This window comes from Mastomys coucha, unplaced genomic scaffold (assembly GCF_008632895.1).
Source record: "Mastomys coucha isolate ucsf_1 unplaced genomic scaffold, UCSF_Mcou_1 pScaffold20, whole genome shotgun sequence".
Classification (NCBI taxonomy): Eukaryota; Metazoa; Chordata; class Mammalia; order Rodentia; family Muridae; genus Mastomys; species Mastomys coucha.
The window spans coordinates 114,528,037-114,551,330 of record NW_022196903.1 but is presented as its reverse complement, the minus strand read 5'-3'; the positions used below and the strand labels follow the sequence as shown (position 1 = coordinate 114,551,330).

General features: G+C 47.3%; 1 protein-coding gene across 3 annotated transcripts in view; it reads right to left on the bottom strand.

Annotated features, from left to right (window-relative positions):
- Positions 1–23,294, bottom strand: part of Slc6a13 (solute carrier family 6 member 13) — a 39,410-nt gene that overhangs the window by 2,094 nt on the left and 14,022 nt on the right. For all 3 annotated transcript variants that reach the window (XM_031383280.1, XM_031383281.1, XM_031383282.1), the window contains 12 exons: positions 19,067–19,201; positions 15,848–15,988; positions 13,177–13,261; positions 12,361–12,493; positions 11,250–11,384; positions 4,916–5,019; positions 3,930–4,054; positions 2,828–2,940; positions 2,402–2,539; positions 1,655–1,757; positions 926–1,026; positions 63–233 (listed from right to left, as the gene is read on the bottom strand). In XM_031383280.1, the coding sequence (XP_031239140.1) occupies positions 63–233; positions 926–1,026; positions 1,655–1,757; positions 2,402–2,539; positions 2,828–2,940; positions 3,930–4,054; positions 4,916–5,019; positions 11,250–11,384; positions 12,361–12,493; positions 13,177–13,261; positions 15,848–15,988; positions 19,067–19,201 (1,484 nt within the window). The remainder of the gene's footprint in view (positions 1–62; positions 234–925; positions 1,027–1,654; positions 1,758–2,401; positions 2,540–2,827; positions 2,941–3,929; positions 4,055–4,915; positions 5,020–11,249; positions 11,385–12,360; positions 12,494–13,176; positions 13,262–15,847; positions 15,989–19,066; positions 19,202–23,294) is intronic.

Here is a 23,294-nt window from a genome sequence, read left to right as displayed (position 1 = left end):
GTTCCCCTAGCAACCCACCTGCTGTCCAGTGAGGTTACCATCCCCCACTGCTTTCCTCCTACCTCTCTGAGTGGACCCTTGAGAGTCCTAAGCTTGTAGATGCTCCAGGCAGGAATGCAGATCATGGAGGACAGAGCTAGGAGCCACCCCAGGGCGTCCCCCCACCATGGGTATGTGTACTTCTTGTTGTAGGTCAGTGGCGTATATTTAATCAGGGAGAACAAGAAGGTCGCCTGCGGAAGAGGAAGAGGTTGGTGTTAGAGCCCTGTGCCATCAGCCACCCCACCCCCACAGCTGCTCTGTAGGATTTGGTCTCCCAGCATGCCCTGGTGCTTATCTAGGTCACTCAGCCTCTAAGCTCCACCCACATTCTGCTCAAAATCCACTCCTGGGTAGCATGTCCAGTGTACACCCTCTGTCACTGCAAGCAAGGCTCTTGGGTCCCTCTCCTCAGTCACTCTAGTTAGGATTTAATTGTGTGCCTTCTCCCACACCAAGTTCCAAATCTCTGAAACATCCTAGCTGGTCTGGGTATTTCACATCTTGAGCCTGTTTGTCTGTAAAGTGTGTATAAAGCTGACATTTCTCCCGTGAGGTGCTGAGATGGCACGTGTGTCAAGCTCTCCAGGGACCATCTGCTGTGCTCACAGGCATGACTCTGAGCAGCCTAGCATAGTGTGCCAGTCCTATCTAGGACAACAGCTTCGCACTGTACCATGGGTCAACTCTGACAGTGACCTGAGCCTGGGCTAATCCCTCTGTGAAAGGGAAAGGAGGAATTTATCTTCCCATCTTACCCAGTGAGAGGATGCATGAAAATCTAAGGGGATGTCCAAGGCCTAAGGAGCTATGGGCCTCCGCTCTACTGCACCCACACTCCCCCTCCACCCAGCACCCTGCTTTTACCCCTTGAGAGTTCTGTTACCAGGCACACAGCTGGCGTGAAAAAGAGCCAACAATATTTGATAAGAGGCCATGGCTTGTACCCAATCATATCCTCAATGTTGTCATAGAAGCGGCCGGCTCCTGTCAGGGAGAAGGAAAAAGGACAGAAGATACTCTTCAGGCTGTGAGAGGGAAGGATGGGGCCAGACAGACTAGGATGGGTGATGGGTTTGGGTCGCGGCAGGACGCGTCTGCAGACACCAGGCTTAAACAGTTCCACATGCAAGAGGTTTAATTGAGAGGGAGTAAGGGGATAGCGGTGCAGAAAGAGAGAGGGGAGAGAGAGAGAGAAATGGAGGAATTGTCTCATATATACAGGCTGTGACGTAGTAGTCCCAGGTAAAGGTGGGAGTTGAACCCAATGGATTCTGGGAATATGGTGGCCGTTGCCCTGGCGACAGGTCTGTGGACCCGCCCATATCCGCCGCAGGTTCTGGATGCTAACAATGGGTTTGGACAAACAGACACGGGACACAGCTGCCCTTTGAAACCACGGCTGGGAGAAAGCGGTCAGCTAGGGTTCACTAACACATACAAAACAGCGGGGGGTAGGGCAACACCGAGGCTGTTAAAAGAACAGGAGGTGGACTCTTTAAGTGCACTGGGTATCGCTGTGGGCACGTGTGAGCAGCAAACACCTCACTTTGGTCTGAGAGTGCTGGCGTGGAAGGGTGTGATAGGCTCTGAGCCCAGGGCAGAAGCCACTCACCGTAAACCCAGGCCACACAGAGGGACTCAAAGATGGCCACGAAGAGAAGGCACATGCCACTGGCTGCATAGTAGTCGAAGAGTTGAAACACGTACATGCCGCCCTGCGTGGGAGATGACTATTGGCAGGAAGCAGAAGGGCCAGCCCCTGTGACCCCTGTGACCCCTGTGACTCCTATGACCTCTATGATCCTGCAGGCTCACAGAGGTGGTGAGGCTCACAGACAAGTAATGTAAGACAAGAGAGCTTTAAGCTCTGAAACCCTGAGCAGACTAAGGCAGAAAACCCTAGGCTGGGTTTTTTTTGGGAGTGGGGAGGTTGGTTTTATGTTTTGGTTTGGTTTCTGTTGGCTTGTTTTGAATCATTGTTTTTGGATAGGAGATGGAGAACATCCGAGAGCTGGTATTGTTATTATTGTCGCTGAGACTATTTAGGGTTAGACCCCAAAGCTCCAGACAGTATATGCAGTGTTTTGCATAAAAAGGGATCAGGACAGTCACTACTGGGTATCTCAAGGTCTTGTGTTCTGTCACCTGTCTTCTCCAGTGTGACACTGACCACCCATGCCCAAGGTGTCACTTTCCCTCTGAGGTCATTCCTGGGAAAGCACAGGATCTCACCAGAGTCCTAGAGAAGGAGTGTCTCAGTGCCCCCAATCCCTTAGGCCTGTCTTGTGGCTCTTCCCAGCAGATGTCATTATCTGCTTAGCTGCTAACCCGGCCCCCATCTGGCCTCCCAGACTCTCACCTCTGTGAGCATGATGAGTCCGATGAAGAAAGAGATGACGGACACAATAAGGATGAGGATCTCCCTCCGGTTCTTCTTACGGAACACCCGGGGATACATGTCCACCAGCGCTGTCACCAGGCTTTCTACACACACAAACTGGATGAGAGGGTAAGAGAAAGTGGGGGAAAGAGAGCCCCCATAGCCCTGTCAGCCAGCTCCAGCTTCCTTCCAGCCAGCAGCCTCCCTCTCTAGCCCCCAAGAGTAGTTACTCTTGCATGTGGGTATGAGCTGACCCATCCTGAAAACTCCCCTGGGTCCCTGGAAAGGCATCCACCTCTGACGTCCACCCAGTCCCCAACGATTCAAGGTCTCATGGGGTAGAAACTCGACCATCGCCCTCTGCAACCATTCATCCCTCAGACTTGGAGTAACCGCCTCCAATACCTGGCTATCTAGTCCCAGGAGAACGACCATGAAGAAGAAACAGCAGGCCCACAACGGTGAGAAGGGTAACATCACCACAGCGCGAGGATAGGCGATGAATGCCAGGCCAGGGCCTACAGTGGGAGCAGAGGAGCACAGCCTGAGCCTGAGTCCGCTCCAAGGCCTCTGCAACCCCAGGGCCTCCCAGCATGGGGCCATGGAATAACAGAGCTGGAAGAAACTGCCCCCCCAGAATTATCATCGCCAGCACATCCTGATCCAAGCCATCCAAGCTTCTACTTGGTTCCCAGTTTCCAAGACACCACCCCACTGTACCGCCGGCAAGAAGAGAACCTAGAGATGCGAGCAGTGAAGAAATCTGGGTCTAACAAAGTTTCTGGACACCCCAAGTGTACTGTCTCAAGCTAAGAATGAGGTCCAGGAGAAGCAGGTCAAACAAATCCAAGAAACTGACCTGAAGGAAAGTAAGAGAATGGGGAGCGGCGGGGGTTGGGGGAGGCTGCTGAAAACCACAGGGTGGTTGTTTTCACTGTGCTAACAATTGTGGTAAAGGATGCTCCTCCAGAGCTGCATCCTGGCCGGGCCTGCAACCGACTCTGACTACCCAGAAGCCTTTTCTGTCCCCACGATGAGTGAATTGGAATTACTTTTAGAATCCATTGACACATTTACTGTTAAATAACTGCTCTTCAGCTGATTCAAACGGCAAGAACAAATTCTCCTGCCAAAGCCCGGTTGAGCTATAGGAAGCTTCCTCTGAAAAGCCGAGAGTACCCTGTGACCTCGGACACAGTTCCCACACTAGAGCAGCCAGGAGAGTATGCTCCTATATAGTATCAGTTTCACATGGTTCACACCACATGGTACAGGCCAGACACTCTCCACACAGCATGTGCCAGCACTGGTTCAATGCCCTGTATAGAAAAAGTTTAGGAGATTTTTTTTTTTTTTTAATATTTAGGAATGTTTGTATAGACCCATACAGTTAGGCTTCCCTACTCTGAAAATCCGAAACACTCTGAAATTGGAAGCTTTTCCGACGTTACCCCTGGATCCTGGTTGCCAAAAGTGCAGCTGTCCTCAACTTCTCTGGATCACTCACCTGATTCAGCAACCTCAGATATGGGCACGCCCTGCTCCTGAGACATGAAGCCCAGGATGGAGAAGATGGCAAACCCGGCCACGAAGCTGGTGCCGCTGTTGAGGATGCAAAGGGCGATGCAGTCCCTGTGGGGTGCAGATGGGAGAAGGAGGCCATCCAGCCGGTCAAAAAAGAACTGTCAAGAGCCTGGGCTTCCTGTCCCGGAGCTAACAAGAACCCCAGAGGCCAAGGGTGAGGTTCCCTGACAGAATTTAGACTTCTCAAGGTGCATCCCTCTTCCATCCCGTCTAACCCCCTGCCCCCGACTAGTTCATATGTGGAATAACCATGGTGGTGCTGAAAGAAGGATGTTGTGCAGAAGGAAATCAGTAAACATTCCACACTCTATCACCTCCAACCTGACACACTACTGCTATACTTCTGGGGACACGGTCACTCTGGTATGAGCCCATATGGCTTGGACATAGATAGATATCACGAATGACAAGTAATTATTAAACATCTAGATTTGATCTTGAAATGAACAGTCGAATCTTCTTTAATGTTATTTCGGATAACATTTAAAACTGGCTTAAAACTCTTGAGTATGAACCAGGTAAGGAAGAGAAGGGGATCATAAAATGAAGAGGGGTGTGTGGGAGGTAGGGCAGGGCAGTGAAGTGAGAACGCGTCTGGGCACACATCATTTGCTAGAGACAGTCACCAAGACGGAGTCATCATCGTTGCATGGCTTCTGTGATTACTTCCCAGCCTTGTCGGAATAGCTCTCTTGCACCTATGAACCTCTCAATAAGCCAGGGGAGGGTAGGTACCCCATGTGCTCTTCCAGCCAATCACAGCCATCTGACCTTTAGAAAAGCGATCCTCTGCCCACCCTATATGACCTTTCTATACCCCTGGGGTACTAAGGTAGGGTGCAGATGGATCTGGTGCATGAGCTAGTGCGGTCCACCCTGGTCTAGCTTGGCAAGAGGCAGGAGAGTCACCTGTAGCAATTGTTGTGGTACTTGTTGTAGCTTCCCAGGGCCGTGAGGCACCCCAGACAGATGGCAAAGGAGAAGAAGATCTGGGTGCCTGCATCCATCCATACCTATACAAGGGAAAGGAGGAAGCTGAACTGTACAAAAGGCCGTGCGAGTCTCCATGGGAGAACACAGGCTGCTCTAAGCCTTGGCTAACAGTAGTGGCGGATCTGTTCCCACTGTTCACCTAGGATCTCCAACTCAGTTCTATATATATATTTTTTTTAGGGATGCCTCAGGATGGAACAGATGCTGGCCATTCAAAGAACACTAACAGAGCCACGGAGGACAGGAGGGAGGATGCTCTAAACCTAGAGCTGTGTATCAGTTTTTCAATCATGGCTACAAAGCCCTTGGCTCTGCCTTGTATCCTCCTATTAGTTCGGTGGCAGTGCGGCCCATGGTGAAGGCATTTTGAGGAATGTGGTCCATACTGTCAAAGCCATTTCACGTATGTAGCTTTGTTCCACAGTACTCTGTGTCTTAAAGGCGGGGGCAATAGTCCTTCTCTCACAGGAGTCCAGAGGATGAAGTGGAAAGCAAAAAATTCCCCCATCATAACCTCAGTGTGGCGGTCACTGTTATCTCAGCTGGCTGACCCAGCCTTGCATGTTGTGGTTTAGATCTAACAGCTAGAATAATATCCCAATGAAGAAAACATCAAGGCTAAGGGTTAAGCCGTTTGCAGGGTTGCAGGAGATGGGCTCTGGAGGCTACGGTACTCTTACCTCCCACCATTTCTACAGATAACAACCTCCAGTGCCCCCTCTGGCCCCACAAGGGCTCTCCAGACTCTTCCTGCCCATCCCTAATTCCTTAAGCACAACCTCCCTGCTCCAGCTTCGCCCCACCATCCACTCTCTCTGATCACACTCAGTCCTAGGCAAGAACCCATCTCCCACTACATCCTAAGGGTCTAGGGGACCCAAGGCAGCTGACACCTCAGAATCACTCCAGGTCCTCAGACAGCATCCACAGCTGAGACTCTAAATCTCTAAGGCTGGAGGAGGACCCAGAACCCATGCCTTTTCCAAAGCTCCCTGGTGACATTAAGAGTCAACTACGGGATCACTCTCATTAGCCCTTGAGAGAAGATGGCAGAGGCAGACCCCCTCCTCTTATCAAAGTTCTGTCTCCACAGGCAAGGGGACCAGACAGAGAGATGGCAGAGGATAGGGAAGAGTCTGAAGCCTTCTAACCTCTCTGCTCACTGAGAAACCCTTCCAGGAAGAAGCCAGCAGCAGAACAAAACAGCAGAGGATGGGGAAGGGACCGAGCTTACCAGACAACAGCACAGGAGGTGGAAGACACCGGATAACCATGAGGGGAAAATGCAATGGGGCAGAGGAAGGGCCCAAGCCTCTATGAACAGCTGGGCAAGTACAGGGCACAGTTAAGAAGGAAACCACAAGGACAGAGAAGGGTACTTTTGGAATCCAGAGTGATGTCACCCATGTGTGGCTGTTCCTTTAAGATGTTCCACATTCTCTGCTCTCCAAAAGCTGTACTAGCTATCTTAGGAAAGCACAGTGGCCTCTCATATGTAGAAGTTAGGTCCTGGTTCTTCCTCCTAGCCCCATGCTCCCAGAAATCAGACTCAAATACTTGGCCATATGCTAGGCTCTTCTCTGACTAGATCAGAACTTATTATAACCCGTTTACTTTAACCTACATTCTGCCACGTGGCTGGTTACCTGGGCTCAGATATTATGCGTCCATCTCTTCACATCTTCCTGGGTGAATCACCAGTGCCTGGCTCTCTCCCAGAATTCTTTCTGCCTCCCAAATGCCCCACCTCCTAATTTACCCTATCCTATAGGCCATAGGTTTTTTAACTGACAGACGATGCATCCATACAATACACAAGATATTCTCTCTACACACATATTGCTCTATCCATATTCTCCATAGGGTCCAGGCCACTTAAAGAGCAGAACATTGAAGCAAGAGACATTGAGCCTGTATCCCTGTACTGGAGGTGAGAGGGCTGAGTTAATGAGACAGTTATCGGGATGCCAGCTGCTTTCTCCCAAATAGGTCATTCAGGCCAAGGCTGTATACCCTGCAAACCTTGCTAGCCTTGAACTTTTGCCGTGTGCCTCATAGTGCATTGTCCCTGTGTTACAAGGGCACCCCTGTATGCCTACAGAGACAGTGGCTCCATCCTGTGACCATGCATATTTGTGATCTTAGATTTGGGAAGAAATCTTCAGAGAAACCATGACTTGGCTCTTTGCCTCACCTAGCAGGGGTTGGGGACAGGGGAGCAGAAAGGGCCATGTCAGGAGAGAGGTTAATGAGAACAGAGAAGCTGCCACAGGAGGGCCAGCGTTCCTAGCTCAAGGGTCAGATGTGGCCTTTGACAGGAGCCCTCTGGCTGTGAGCTTGGCAGGCCTTACTTTGTGCAGCTGCAGCCTGCTGGAGTTGGGGGGGGGAGGGGGACTTTAAGAACACACAGAGCAAGCTGTTCTGTTCCCCCACCACAGGCGACCCACTGCCTGATCATTCCAGACACCCTGGGCTTCAGAACAAAACTCTGATGTGTCTCCCTCTGGGCCAGAAGACTGACCCAGAAAAAAATGGAGTGTGAAAAAACACTTGGTGGGGTGTGGGTAAAAAGAGGCCTTTGGGGGAGACAAGAACTGAGGGGCCGCAGCAGATGCAAGGCTGCTGTCTTGGTCCTCCATGTCTGTGGATAAATGCCTCCTATGCTGAGAAAGGCAATGCCTTACAACCGAACAATCGTAATCAAACAAATCAGGGCTCGAGCCCCACCTCTAGTCATCCCTGGCTGCTTGATTTAGCCTCTCTGAGCCGTTCCATTCTCACAAGGAAAATCCCTACAATAGCATTACAATAATGTATGTCAAAAGCCTAATGCATGAATAAATGCTAAGTCCCTACTTAGAGTAATACAAAAGTAGGCCTTAGAACTCAAATCATGCATAGGCTTTCAGATGGCTCTGATGGTACACGCCTTGTAATCCCAGCCCTGGGAGGCAGAGACAGAAGGAACAAGAATTCAAAGTCATTCTTAACTACAGAGCAAGTTCCAGGTCAGCCTGGACTACGTGAATCCCTGTCATTAAATGTGTGTATGCATGTGTGTGTGTGCATGTGTATGTGTGTGTGTGTATGTATGTATGTATGTATGTATGTATGTGTATATATGTGTGTATTTATGTATATGTATACATGTATGTATGTGTATATGTATATATATGTATGTGTGTATGTATATATGTGTGTATGTATGTATATGTATGTATGTATATGTACACATGTATGTATGTGTATGTGTATGTATATATATGTATGTGTGTAAGTATGTGTGTGTGTGTGTGTATGAATTATCAAAGATGAAGGGTAAGATAACAGACTCCAAATGACTATTCAAGCCCAAACCTTTCCTTCTCACATACTAGCTTCTACTTCTTGATGAGCCTCTTCGATTTTCTAAGCTTTCACGTCTCCATCTATAAAAAGGAGGCCAATACCTGACTCAGGATGCATTTGATGATTAAAACAATCCAACCATGTCAGGCCCGACAAGATATAAGCACATCGCACATGTGAGTAGCTTTTGCTTACGCTCACAATAGATAACACCAAAATAAAGAGCAAGTTCTGATCTATGGCTGCAACACCCCACTTCATAAGAATTGCAACATGGGGGGAAGGGGGGACTAAAAGTTTCCACAAGGCTCTTTGGATGATCTACCCCCACTCCCTGTCCTTATTCATCAGCCAAAGTTCAGTAGAACAAGAGGTTGGCCCGAGGGAGAGACACAAGGCCTGAGCAAAGCAGGTGCGGTGTTCCTAAGAGCCAGTTCTCAGCACGAGCCCCGGAGCCTGGGAAAGGCAGGAACCCAGCCAGCACACAGCAAGCCTGGCAGAGAGGCGGAAATGAGAGAGGAACCCAGCAGTCTCCCCTGGCTCTCTGCCTCTGCTCTTGGCGGGAGAGATGCCTTTAGTCTCTGTGTTACCTAGTGGGGATTCTGTACCTTTCTCAAGTGCCAGGCGAACACCAGTTGGAATTATCACACTTCCCGAGGAGTGCCAACTACATTCAATTAGGGCCTAGCAGGATGTCCTGCCCTGCAGGCAGTAACTCAGCTCACGGATGACAAGACCTACCTTCAACTGAGCTACCCTTGAAACTGCTCCCTGCCCACAGCCACAAAGCCCACGGAGCAAGCAAGCTCCCTGTGCAGCCTACAGCTGCCTGCAGATTGGACCATGGCTACAGGAGCTCAGTGTTCAGTAAGCCTTCCTCTCTGAGACAATCAAGACACAGTTTCATTAACCCCTGGAGTTGAAGTTTGCCTGGACCACACTCATATCGTCTGGAAACTCATACAGCAAAACACTTTGTCTAGAATGGGCCTGACCCAATACAGTTTTTAGTGAAATGACTTGCACAAGAAGCCAAGGTGAACAGACAGGGACCTGGCCCTCCAGAAGAAAGTTTGTGGGGGGTTGTCAGCATCCAGACCTGCTTCCAGTCGCAGATGTGAATGTAAACAGCCTTAAAGCCCAGGGGAAAGAGAACTTGCCTGGCTCGCATGATGCCCTGCGTCGTCATCTCCAAAACCACAAAATCTTAAGGATCTCTAGGCCTCAGTTTCTCTATCTATAAAATAGAAGTAGCTCATTAATACGCTGTGGGGATTAGCTAAAATAAGACACGGAAACCTCTTAAGAGTGCCAGGGGTGTACAGGTCATTAGCTATAAATAGCCGATGAAGACCAAACCACAAATATTGGGCTCCTTTGGTCTTTCAGTTCATCTGGCCTTCCTGCTCTCAGCCCTACCTACTAACAAAAGTGAAATTCCCCCAGAGATTCATAGCTCTGTTGTTCTAGAACCTCAAGGGGTCCCTTTTACACAGTGGCTCCAAGCCTGACTTTACCTAGCCTGCCTACACTGCTTACTGAATGCCTGCTTCACTGGTCACTGGTCACAACCATTTGGTTCCAGGTAAAGACAGAGGGCTTCTGAATCATGGAACGGAAACGTCACTTAAATACTGCGTACAACCTGGAGGCTACAGTCAGCCGGTCTGCACAGCCGAGCAGCTTTACAGTCTGACCTCTAGAGTTCTGGAAACGTCCACAGCTCTGGTCCTATGGGATGGCTCTATAGCCAAACCAAGTCCTAAAGCTGTGTGCGGCAGTTTGATGGTAGCCTGCATCTCTGTGGTTTCTGACAACCCAAAACAGGAGGAGGAAAGGTTCACGTCCCACAGGAAGACCCGAGGCTGCTGGAGCTTTTGAGGAGAGTCTGACCAGGGCTGGCCTGGCTGGCCTGAGAAGACTTGCAATTCCTTCAGGTGAGGCTAAAGACTTGGGAACTCTGGTCAACCCAAATCCCACCTAAAAGAGAACTCTTGCCTCAAACAGGGGAACTCAGGGGCCCTGGAGCCATCCTTTGCCTTTCTATCTTCCAGCAACTTCACAGAGAGGCCTTGTCCCTTGCTATTTTTAACCACGCGGAAGGCCATCCAGCAGTCTTCTAGGTATTGGAAGCCACTTGCCCTCAATTCCCTGGGGTGGGGGTCCTTGCACTAACACAGAGAGCCCCTACCCAAACTAAGGGGAGTACCGCTGACTAATACACAGTCTCCCCTCCGAGCCAAGGAAGCGTGGGCAGTATGTGACACTAGGCAGCAGTCTCCTCTGTGCCCAGGCTGCTTGACCACCTGCTTGACGACTGCTAAGCAGGCTCTTGCCAGAAGCAGGGGCTTCCCAATCAGGCTGCTCTGTGCTCCCTCACTGTAAAATAGCACAACCCTCCAGCACTCCTCTTTGGACACAGTGAAGCTGTAGGCAGTGTAGACAGCAAAGAGGGGGCCTGAAGGAAAAGAGACAACTGACAGGAAACTTGATACCAGCCCAACTGCTAGGGGAGGAGCAGGAAGCCGAGGCTAGAGGTGTGGGCCAGAGAGAGGGCACCACAGGGCAAACGGAGTGGCAGGCTGAGAGGGGAGAAACAAGGGAGGGAGCTCAGAAGGAAGCATGGGATTTGAGAATGAGGAAAGGGGCGCAGCCTGCCAGTAAAGATACTCAGCCCCGACGGGTTATTGCCAAGGTCCCAAGTCTCTGGGTTCCCTGGGCAGGCTTGGTTCCGTATGACCATAAACAATTGCTGGCCTGTAACTTCAGAAAGGAACACTTCCACCCCCACCACACTGACCACCACCACCCCAGCGGCACTGGGGACTATCCAGGATCCGGGATACTCCACATAGCTAAAGCACCCCTAGACCCATATGGTGGCCCTGTAGCAGCTTCTCACCTGGGGATCCCACAGACGAGTGATGTTGGGGTACAGGTAAAACTGAATTCCTTGGGCTGCTCCCGGCAGTGTCACTCCTCGAATCAACAGGACCACCAGCATGAGGTAAGGGAAAGTGGCTGTGAAGTAGACCACCTGGCCCCGGCCCAGGAGAGAGGAGGAGAGAGAGAGGAAGTGAGGTGTGCTCTGGAATTCCCTCGCAGAGGGATGGGGCTGACATAGGAGCCCTCATCCCACAGAAAAGGCCGAGGGAGTGCCCCACCCTGCTCCTCCCTCAGCCTTGCAGCTGTTCAGCTCCATTTCTCCAAGCCTTCGACCACAACTCACCTCTCCTTCCCTCCAGCCTCAACCTCCACTCCATTCAGTATTTGTGCAGTGGCCGGGTGAATGCAAGCTTTTGCCCACACAAGTGCATAGAGCTACAAACAATGGTGTCTGGTATGCAAATGTCTGTGCCATGTGATCCTTTCTCCGTGGGCAGTCAGATTTGTAAAGAAGACTTATGAGAGGCCTCCAGGGCAGGAGTCCAGAAGAGCTCAGGATGTATGTGTGTGTGTGTGTGTGTGTGTGTGTGTGTGTGTGTGTGTGTGTGTGTGTATGTGTGTGTGTGTGTGTGTGCGCGCGCGTGCGCGCGAGCACCCGAGAGAGTGCACACAGATATGTATGTGTGCATACACATACGCATGCATGCACGCACACATACGTGCACACTCCACTTCAGACTCTCTAGGGTTAAGAGAGGCCAAAACTCCTAAGTTGACTGATAATCACTGTGAGGTGTGTGGTCTAACAGCATCTCTCTCCAACTGCTCTATCTATGAACTGTTTTATAAAATGGGGACCAGTGGCTCTACTGAACTTGCAAGATGCTCATGCACACTGTGAATAGCAAACTGGAGTCCCTCTGGCACTGCCCCTCCTCCTTCTATCCTTCCCTTGATCCCCCAGAGTACAGGGATGGAACCCATGAGAGACACAGAATCAAGGAAGGAAGCCACATAAACTGCCATGTCATTCCCTCCTGTCTGGACCAGGCTACATCAGGGGTGGCAGCCCTAGGACAGGCAGGCTGCCCTGGGAGGGAAGAGAGCGGGAGCTCTCCTGCACAGACCTTGCCCGTGGACTTGACCCCCTTCCAGATGCAGAAGTAGCAAATGATCCAGGCTAGCAGGAGGCACAGGACCAGTTCCCAGCGCAGGGCCCCCAGGTGCTGGATACCATCTGAGATCTTCAGGACTCGCCTCCTACGAGAGCAGATAGACCCTGGCCTCTCTCCTGGCCTCTTTCCCTCCTTCCTCTCCCTCTTCTCTGTGCTGTTGGGTTTTATTTACTTTGTGGTTTTGCTTTTTGTTTTTTGTTTTTTCCTGTGTAAGGGTTAGAACCCAGGGCTATGAACCTGTTAGGCAACCCCCCCCCAACTTTGAGGATAGATGTATAAGCAGCAGAAGCAATCCCTCCAGGCTCTTGACTAAGGCTTGTCAGCTCCTTGCACTGAGACCTGGGATGCTCTCCTTTGCACCGATATGGAGGGAGACCTAAAGCGTGACTACTGTACACTGTGCCCACTTCAGTTTGCCTGGAGTGTTCACTGAGCATGGGGGAGGGATACAGACATCAACTTTCTCATCCATCTGAGGCTCCTTGATGTCAGGGATCAAGCTTTGGGTAAAGGACATTTGGGGATCAGGTCTAGATGAAATGTAATACTTTCAGCCACAGGGGAGGATAGTCGGGGGTATGGGTACTCACTACGTATACAGACACTCTCTAGTATAAGAATTACAACGTTCATCTGAGAACAATCCTGCATTAACCCTAATCAAGGTACTATAGAACTAAATCATATAGAGCTGCCCAGGGAAATCCCCTGCCCAGGCCCTTCTTTAGAATACACAGCCACATCCAAAAGGAGAAGGGCCTCACTTACTCCCAGAACTCGATGACAGGGGAGGTAGCATTCTCAGAAGTCACATTCAGGGAGTCGTTTGTCTTCTGGAACTCCACACAGTTTTCTACCCATAAATGCCGGGGGAGGAAGAAAGAGAAAGTTCATCAGTCAACGTTGTGCATGGCCAAACAAGAGAACAAGATCGAAATAAGGTGTCTGGAAGGGACTGGGCTAGGATCCTGTGAGCCACAAGTCTTCTCTTGAGCGCCAGCCCTCCACCAGCCCACCTCACCGGTGGCTCACACACTCCCACTGCAGATTTCCTACCCTCTGTTTACAGGCTCTCATTAAAGTGTGGTCCAACCGAACTAAAGAAGAGGCTCTGTGTGCCAGGTGTTCCCAAATGTATGCTATCCCTGGGGATCTATCCCAGGCGGAGCCCCAGCCTTGGAGGAATGGTACAAATGTCTTTTAGGAAAGTCATATAGCAAAGTAGCCAAGAACACAGATTCAGGGGCAAGGTCAGAGAGTGCTAGCTTGAACACTGACTCTCCAGGTATTGGCTGTGTGGCCTTGGGTGAGGAACAGTTTGACACCCCAAGCATCACTTCCCTGATCTCTAGAACATAGATGTTAGGACGAGGGAATAATGGAACAGTAAATGGAAATATAAATGTGAAGCAATAGAAGGTAGATCTGTTACCTGCATGCCACTTTGGAATTTTACAGAATGTTGACGCACTTTTTAATGTTTTATCAGCAATAGAACATTGCTGAATATAAAGACAGATACTTTGGGGACCAGCAAGATAGTTCATTGAGTAAACGTGCTCACCACCAAGCCTGACAAGGGATACCTGTCTACATTGTTCACAGTGTGTGTGCTGGCTGGTTTTTGAGTCAGTTTGACACAAGCTAGAGTCATTAGAGAGGGAGGAAGGAACCTGAATTAAGAATATGCCTCCATAAGATTGGGTTGTAGGTTACCCTACAGAGCATTCTCTTAACTAGTGACTGATGGAAGAGGCCCTAGCCCACTGTGGGCGGTGCCATCCTGGGCTATAACCCTGGTTCCGAGTTCTATAAGAAGGCAGACAGAAAGTCATGAGGGGCAAGCCAGTAGGTGGCCCCCTCCATGGCCTCTGCATCAGCTCCTGCTTCCAGGTCCCCACCCTGTTTGAGTTCCTGTCCTGACATCGGATGAACAATAGTGTGGAAGCTTAAGGCAAATGAGCCCTTCCCTCCCCAAGTTGCTTCTGGTCATGGTGTTTCATCACAGCAATAGCAAACCCAAGACAGTGTGTCTCTTGCTGCTCAGTGTCAGCTCCCGGAGTGTAGGGCTCTTTGCTTTCATGCAGTCGCAGGCTTTAGTTTAGCGCTATATTCCCAGACCCTCGACATTTTCTTGGAATCTTATAAGGTAGGCAGCCAGCTTGTGCTAGGAGAAGGCACCCTTTCTGCCTCATTGCCTTTCCAGCTAATTAGAGCAACCACATCAGTAAGCACCAAGGAGGAAAGTGCCCAGGAGGGCCAAGGGTCGGTGCAAGGCCACCAGGACATTTGAGAGGAGCCTATTGCAATCTCGGGGAGCTGGGCGACATGCCTCCAAGATTTGGCTTTTCACTTGACAAAGATGGTGGAATGCAGGCAGTAGCCTAAGATGGGCAGGGGCTCGCCCAAGAAGGAAGGGTGAAGCACGGGGCCACTGACGGTCATGGAGAGCTAGGAGGAACAGGCAGACACCAGATCCCGAAGGCATAACCAAAGCTGACGTGAACCTGGCAAGTCAAGGATTCTAGCTCCAGCTCAGAGCCAAGTGACTCCTCTGCCCAAGAACTCACTAATCCTTGATACTGCCACTCCATACAGTCTTGTGGACAAGCGCTACAAGAGACTTGGACAGTGACCATGGCAGGTAGCAACACGAAGTGGAGAATAGCAGCCAGCACACTCTTCATGGTGTACCCAGCAGGGAGCCACAAGCCCATCCCGGTGCTTAAAGGTAAGATTCCACAGTTCAGCTCCTCAGACCCTGGCCATGTGTCAGGTGCTCAGGAGCCACGGGCTGCACAGAGAACAGTCTATCCTCGTAGGCTGGGCTATGGAGAAGTCCCACCCCTGGACAGCTTTGCTGTTATAACAGTTCTCAATATATCAGATTTGATAGTTCCATTGTTCTAGGCTGCTCTGTGGCTTTGTAAACCCAGAAGTTAATTGCTAGCATAAATTTCACTGATAATGGGCAAAACAGCTCATTGCCAAGTGGAGCCCCGATAATTTACAAGTTTGAAAAAACTTAAAATCATATCAGATGTGAAAAATAAATATCAAGCTGGCATATCAAACAGGCCGTGTTTCAGATAGAAATAAATAAGTGACGGAACACAGAGAAAGGCAGTTCTATGTGCAAAGTACACAGAGAGAGTCTATCGGGGATTTTTAAGTCCGTGACATTTTGCTAGCGAGGCTGGTGAAATCTCACAATTTGGGGAAGTGTTGGATGAGGAAGCCAGGACCTTGCCTAGACTCCAAACATATGTTCTATCACAGGACTCCATCCCAGCCCCTTTCTCTTTCTCATGATCTATTTGGCTGATTCTGAGTTTAAAATGTGAACTAGAGATTAGCTGCCTGGGATACAGTGCTGCCTCCCTCCTAGTTAACGTAGCAAGGCAGGAGAAGGAGGTGAGCTTTTCAGCAATGGTCTTACCTGTATTCCACTCGTGGCTGCAACTTCCCCAGGGGAGGTCAGTGGTGAAGCTGCTGAAGAGGTAGAAGAGGGCCCAGGCCAGGACAACGATGTAGTAGACATTGAGGAGGCTGACGATCATCTGTGAGGCATAGCCGATGCCTGGGGAGGGGACGGAAGCTTTGGGCCAGGATAGTGCAAAAATTCTCACACACCACCCATGCCTGTGCAGGAAGGGCCTTGCTTGCCACTTTCAGGGCCCATAGCAAAAAGTGTTAGGTCTAGCCTCTGGGCCAAAGGAGTAGAGTTTCTAAGCTCCGATGGTCTCCCAGGTTGGTCCAGCACTTTTGTCTTCTGCTGGTAAGCCTGAACTTTGATATTTATCAGGTTCTGAGTTATCTTTTAAATACCTAAGATCAGAGGTAAGCATAGTAGCACATACCTGGAAGCTCAGCCCTCAGGAGGCAGAGGTAGTTTGTTCACAAGTTCAAACACAGCCTGGTCTACATAGTGAGGCCCTGTCTCAAAACAGGTGGGACTAACTCTACCATGGCAATAGCTTATTTTTCCAGAGTTAAACTGACATGTCTCTGAAACAAAAATACAAGAGCGGGGATGAAGGTAGGGCCCAGTTGGCAAACTGTTTGCCTTGTAGCATGAGGACTTGATCTTCATGTCATCCCCAGAACCCATGTTTAAATAGAAAAAGTCCAGTTGTGGAGGCTTCTGATCCCACATCTGGAGAGGCACAGCCAGGCAGATCTTTAGGACTCCCTGAACAGCCTGACTGGCCTATTTGAAAAGTTCTAAGCCAGGGAGAGACTCTGTCTCAAGAAGAGAGTGGACAGTGCCTGAAGAAAAACACCTGAAGTTGACTTCTAGCCTACACACACACACACACACACACACACACACACACAGGCACGCACCATAGACACAGGCACACTACACACATAGGCACACAAACACAAAACCACAAAAGTAGAGACAGGCAATTCACATAGAAGAAATACAGATACTGAATAAACACCTTAAAAGTAGTCATCATCTCTAACAGCTACCAGAGTGTGAGATAAAACGGTAAAATACCATTTTGTAGCTACAACTCTGGTGGTTTGTTTTTTTAAGATAGGGTCTCAGATAGTCAAGGAGCCCCTCAAACTTGTTAGATAGCCCAGGTTGGTCTTTCACTCCAATTTTCTGCTTGCCCACACAGGTGTTTTGTTTGTTTATTTGTTTGTTTGATGATCGGTTGATTTTACAAATGTTGTGTGGTCTCTACACTTGTTTAGACATTAGGATGTTCTACAGGACTAGGGATATAGTTCGGTGGTAAGACGTGTATAAGGCTCGGGGTTCAATTCTGAGTACCACAGGAAATGGGGGGGAACTGGTTTGTTTACAGAAGGAAGAGAATTTTCAAAAACTTTAAAAGAGAAAGATGCACTAACGTCTTGTGACACTGTCAGTCGGTCAACACTTCCACAGGACACACAAATGAACCAGCTCAAGAATTTCCAACTCACCTGACATGATAGCACACGCCTTTAATCCTAGCACTTGGGAGGCAGAGATTGGCGGATCTCTGTGAGTTTGAGGCCAGCCTGGTCTATAAAGTAAGTTCTAGGACAGCCAAGGCTACACAGAGAAACCCTATTGGGGAAACTGGGGGAGGCAGGGAGGGAGACGGGAAGAGGAGTCACCAACTTAGTATCTATTTGATCTAATGATTCTACTCCAGGAGTTTGTCCCTAAACAAATAACTTCAAAGCAGGAGGGAGCTATCTAAATAGACAGAGGTACTAGCAGAATATGAAAGTTTTATAAATAATTGGAAATGAGCACGAAGCCTCATGCAGAGAACGTCTAAATCATGATGTATGCACTTGATGGAAATTTACAAACCATCAAATGATCACCGTGCAGAAAATGGAAAACAAAACAAACCAAAACCCAGACCCTAAATCATGGATATTGCTTAGCAGCGTGTTATGAGCGCCACAGGAAGGAGAATAAATAGAGAAACAAAGCCCTCTGCAAACTGGAAGCCACCCAAATATTGCTTGATGAGTAAACGGCTAAACAGATGTACATCAGTGTTGTGGAATGCCACCCACTAAAAAGAAGACATGGATTATTAAAACACAAGACAGCCTGGATGGATTGCTGGATGCAGAGGTCACACTGAGTGAGAAACCCAATCACAGAAATGCTTCAGACGGACAGGTGTTCTCAGAATGACAGAAGTAGAAAGGAGAAAAGGGTGTGCCAGAATGGAGGCGGGAAAGGTGAGTATGGCCATGTCATGGTGATCGGCATGGATCAGCCACCACGTGGCTCTTGGTGGTGGTAATGGTGGTGGTGGTCAAGCAAATCCACTCGTGGTAAAGCTAGAACCACACAGGATTAACAGGAGGTGGTGAAAAGTCACAGACACTGGAGTTCTGTGGATGATCCCAATGTCAATTTCTGGGGTTTGTTACAATACTTTGTAGTTCTGAGCAAGGTCCCTATTGGGAAAAACTGGGTGAAAGGTCATTGAGCTTCCCCTGTACTATCTTATAACTCCCTGTGAACCTATGCTTATCTCAAAATAAAAGCATAAATTAAAATCTTATCTATAAAGAGAGAAGGTATGAAATGAAGCAGTCTAAATTTTTAAGTTCTTCTGTCAAGGCAATAGAACAATCGATGAAAGGTCCTTTTGGTTTAAAATTCTCTTTTAAGGAGCTGGAGAGGTGGCCCAGCCCTGCTCTTCCAGGTTCAACTCCCACCACCCACATGGCAGCTCACAACTGCCTGTGGCTCCAGTTCTAGGAGAAATCTAACACCCTCACCTAAACATATGTGCAGGCGAAACACCAGTGCACACAAGAATGATTTTAAAAAAAAAAAGATGTTTTTAAAAATAAAATGAATTTCTCTTTTAAAATGTCTCCTAATTAATTAAGTAGGTTCTGTTCAGACTAAATCACTGTTATATATTTAAGGCACACACAGGAAGATGGAGCTGCACTCTGCCATTTAATCCAAAAGCTTTGCCTTGAGCAATCATTTACCCTCATTCCATTTGATGGACCTGGAAACCACCTTAGTCTGCAGCTCACAGAGGAAACGGAGATAAATATGGAGAGTCGCAGCCCTGTTTTAATCTCTGTTGCTCGCCACTTGATCACCCTAAGTAAGGGTTACAAGCACTAGCTCATGACCCTGGAACTGGACACAGAATTAATTACTCACCCTCAAAGATGGGACAGATTTTCCTCCAGGCTGTGATGCCTCCCTGGTTGGTGTACTGGCCAAGTGCTGTCTCCAAGAAGAAGACAGGGATGCCACAGGTAAAAAGGAAGATGAGGTAGGGGATAAAGAAGGCACCTGTGGGTAGAAAATTGGATGCCCATTATCTGGCAATCTTCTCTTCGTGGTCCACGTCCATCCCCTTTCAGTACCGCCCCACTCTGTGGGTCAGAATCTTAGAGGCAGGAGCCATGCAAACTGCAGGTGATACTGAAGTTATCTGTTACCACAGCAGGGATCAAGAGGCATCAAATTATGTGGGAGCTGTATAGTCCACGCTTTGCCTTCTCTGTGCAGTTTGAATCAGTGCCTGCCAGGTCTACACCCCACTGAACATCGATTACTGCCTAAGTGACATGTCACTTGTGGAAATGGCAGGAAGCCCATTGAATGATAAATCCCAGGGATTCTCAACACAGACTATAACTCTTCATTCTTTTCAAAGAAATTATTATACTAATTTCAGACTTTTTATTAAAGGCAAGTGTGAAGACAAGACTTTGCCATATATAGTTCGGGCTATTCTCAAGGTCATAATCCCCCTGCTACAGCTTTCCAAGTGCTAAGATTATAAACAAGGCCTTTTGTCAAGCTAAAATTGGTTACTTTTGCAATTTTTCTGATTCTTTCTCCATAATCATTGGCTAAGGAAAGACTATAGGTGTCAGACAGGCTGCTATTTTCTTTATATGGACCTCCAGCTACTGCCAAAGTTGACAGGAAAATTCACAGTAAAGAGTAACCAGAAAAGAGACCCTAGAACTTTCCACCTGAACCAGGAGAGAGGAAATGACCTAAGGTGAGAGAAAGACCCATTCAGAGGAGAGTTGAGTGCACTCAGGGTGGTTTGGCTCTGGAAAGAACCATTTCAAAAGATTAAAAATAATATTGCTCATACAGTGCCTGATCCCACTCTCCATCCCAAAGCTGGGGAGACTCTCCTGATGATGTATAGCGTATGTATTCCTTGTCACTGGGGAAAGTCACCCTGCACCAGAGATAGCTCCAGGGCCACCTAACAAAAGAGGGGTGAAGAAACCCAAACCAAGGCACATCACAATCGTGTTGTTTACACTATCCTAGGACTTTGGTGGGGGAGGGGCCTGGGGACATTAAAACTGACCAGAGGAGGACAGGACACACACACATACAGAAGAGTGAAGGTAAGGATAACGGCAAGTTGTAGCCGGGCAATGGTGGTGCACGCCTTTAATCCCAGCACTTGGGAGGCAGAGGCAGGTGGATTTCTGAGTTCGAGGCCAGCCTGGTCTACAGAGTGAGTTCCAGGACAGCCAGGGCTATACAGAGAAACCCTGTCTCGAAAAGCCAAAAAAAAAAAAAAAAAAAAAAAAAAAAAAAAAAAAAAAAAAAAAAAAGGATAACGGCAAGTTAATCCTTAGAAAGGAGGCAAGCAAGCCAGAGGGCAGTAAACGTGCTACAGTAATAAGGAGAACAAGCTGTCAACCTGGACTTCTGTGCCCAGAAAAAGACTGCTCAGAAATGCAAATGAAATGAAAGCTTCATGAGTCATGAAAAGAACGAATCCATCCGCAGCAAGATCACACAGCTGTGATTACAGGCAAGCATGGCCATGCCCGAGGAGTGTTTATTCATTTATATTAATTAATTTTAAAGGCTATCAACCTCTTAAAAATTCAGAGGGAAACTTTCAAAAGAATGTCTACCTCAACATTCCACAAATTAGATTTCAGTGCAAAGAATATTGTCAAGAATAAAGATAATTCCATCATAATAAAGAAGTTAGTTCATCAAGAGGACACAGTATCAGAGGGCAAATATAGGATTATAACACTCATATATAAAGTAGTATGATATCCCTTGGGAATAAAATTTCATGGATTAAAGATATACGCTACAAGAAAAGTTAAAGAGGTTCTTCAGGCAGAGGAATGAGAAAGCTACATAATAATAAATATCCACAAAGGAGTATAGAACTCCAGAGAGAGTAACTGTGTTTGCAAACATAAGAACAGATTTCTGAGTTCAAGGCCATCCTGGTCTACAGAGTGAGTTCCAGGACAGCCAGGGCTACAGAGAGAAACCCTGTCTCGAAAAAACAAAAAACAAAAAACAAAAAATTACTGCCTCAAGCCAGGCAGTGGTGGCGCATGCCTTTGATCCCGGGACTTGGAAGGCAGAGGCAGGCAAACCTGTGAGTTTGAGGCCAGCCTCTTCTACACAGTGAGTTCCAAGGCAACCAGGGCTACACAGAGAAACTCTGTCTTGAAAAAAACAAAGAATTGCTTTCTCCTTATTGAACTCTTTTTTCATAATTTTTTATTCACATCATTCCTTATTAAGCTCTTAAAAACACAACTAGGCTGGGCATCATGGTGCACCTTTAGTCCCAGCACTCAGGAGGAGAGAAGTGAGAGAGGGTAGTGATAGATTTGAAAAATGACCAAGCTTTATGGGCACATTAAATTGTCAAAGAATAATAATAAAATTCAAAACGTATAACTGACTTATTAAAAACTACAATGCAGCCAGGCACGGTGTCACATGCTTTTAATCCCAGCACTCCAGAGACAGAGGCAAGAAGATCTCTTGAGTTCAAGGCCAGCCTGGTCTACAGAGTGAATCCTAGGACAGACAAGACTACACAGAGAAACCCTATCTCAAAAAAAAAAAAAAAATCACAAATTTTTTTTAAATGTAAAAAAATGCAAAACAAATGGAAAAATAAAATGTATAGCAAAAATATAATACTCATCAGGAAAAATAGGGGATTATAAGACTGTTATATATAAAGTAGTCCTTTGAAAATAAACTTTGATGACTTAGAGATACAGACTACAAAGTCTAAACTAACACAATAAAAAGTTATGATTAGTAAGCCATCAAAAGAACAATGGAAATAGTAAAATAATATTTAAAATATCCGATCACTAGGACACAAGGCAGATGAAGGAAGGGGAAACAAGGACCTAGTAGGACAGGAATAAAACAAGTGCCAAGAGTTATATTTTAACCTACCTTATGACTAGTTGTATTAAATGTAAATGCTCTAAATAATGAAAAGATTCAGACTTTTAGGTTGGCTTTAAAAGAAACTAGTAAGATTCAACTATATGCTGGCTAAATGAAGTGCACTTGAGGTTTTAGGGAAAATGAAGAGATTATAAGTAAACACATAGAAAGATACATTTCATGTTAGTACTTATTGAAAGAAAGTAGGGCTGGGCGGTGGTAGCACACACCTTTAATCCCAGCACTTGGGAGGCAGAGGCAGGCATATTTCTGAGTTCGAGGCCAGCCTGGTCTACAGAGTGAGTTCCAGGACAGCCAGGGCTATACAGAGAAAACCTGTCTCAAAAAGAAAGAAAAGAAAGTAAGAATCTGGTTTGGTTTGATTTGGTTTGGTTTGGTTTGGTTTGGTTTGGTTTGGTTTGGTTTGAGACAGGTCTCAGTATGTAGCCCAGGCTGTCCCAAAACTCACAGTCCTCCCTCAGAATCTTAGAATTACAATGCTGTGATTATAGGCACACATCACCATGCCTAAGGAATGTTTATCTGTCTATGCTTATTAATTTTTAATGGCTATCAATGTCTAAACAAATATCAGAGAAAACTTACAAAAGAATATCGATTGTAACATCACACAAATTAGACCTTAGAATGAAAAATATCTTCAAGGGTAAAGATAATTTCAAAATAATAAGGAGGTCAATTCATCAAGAGGACATGGTATCTAAAATTCATATTCACTGAGAGCTTTTAAGGTACATGAAACAAAACTCATAGGCCCATGAAGAAAAGTATTTAGATCTAGTTAAAGTTAAAATGTTTAATATTCTCTCAATCATTTAAAGAACAAACTGAAAATAAGTAAGGATGTGAAATACTTGAAAACCATACGTCAGCTCCATTTGTAACATTTATAGAGCATCCCCCCAACAACAACAGAAGACTTGACATTATTTTCTGGCATATATAGAATGTTTACCAAGATGAGCCATGCACTCGTTCACAAAAAAGTCTTAATAAGAAAAAACTCATTTAGGCAGATGTATCCCTGACTAAATTAAAAACCAATTAAAGGGAAATATTAGAAAACCCCTACAGATCTGTTTTTTAATTCGTCTAAATAATCTATAGATCAAATAGGTAACCAAAAGATGTTACGCACACTCGTCTACTCCAGTCACAT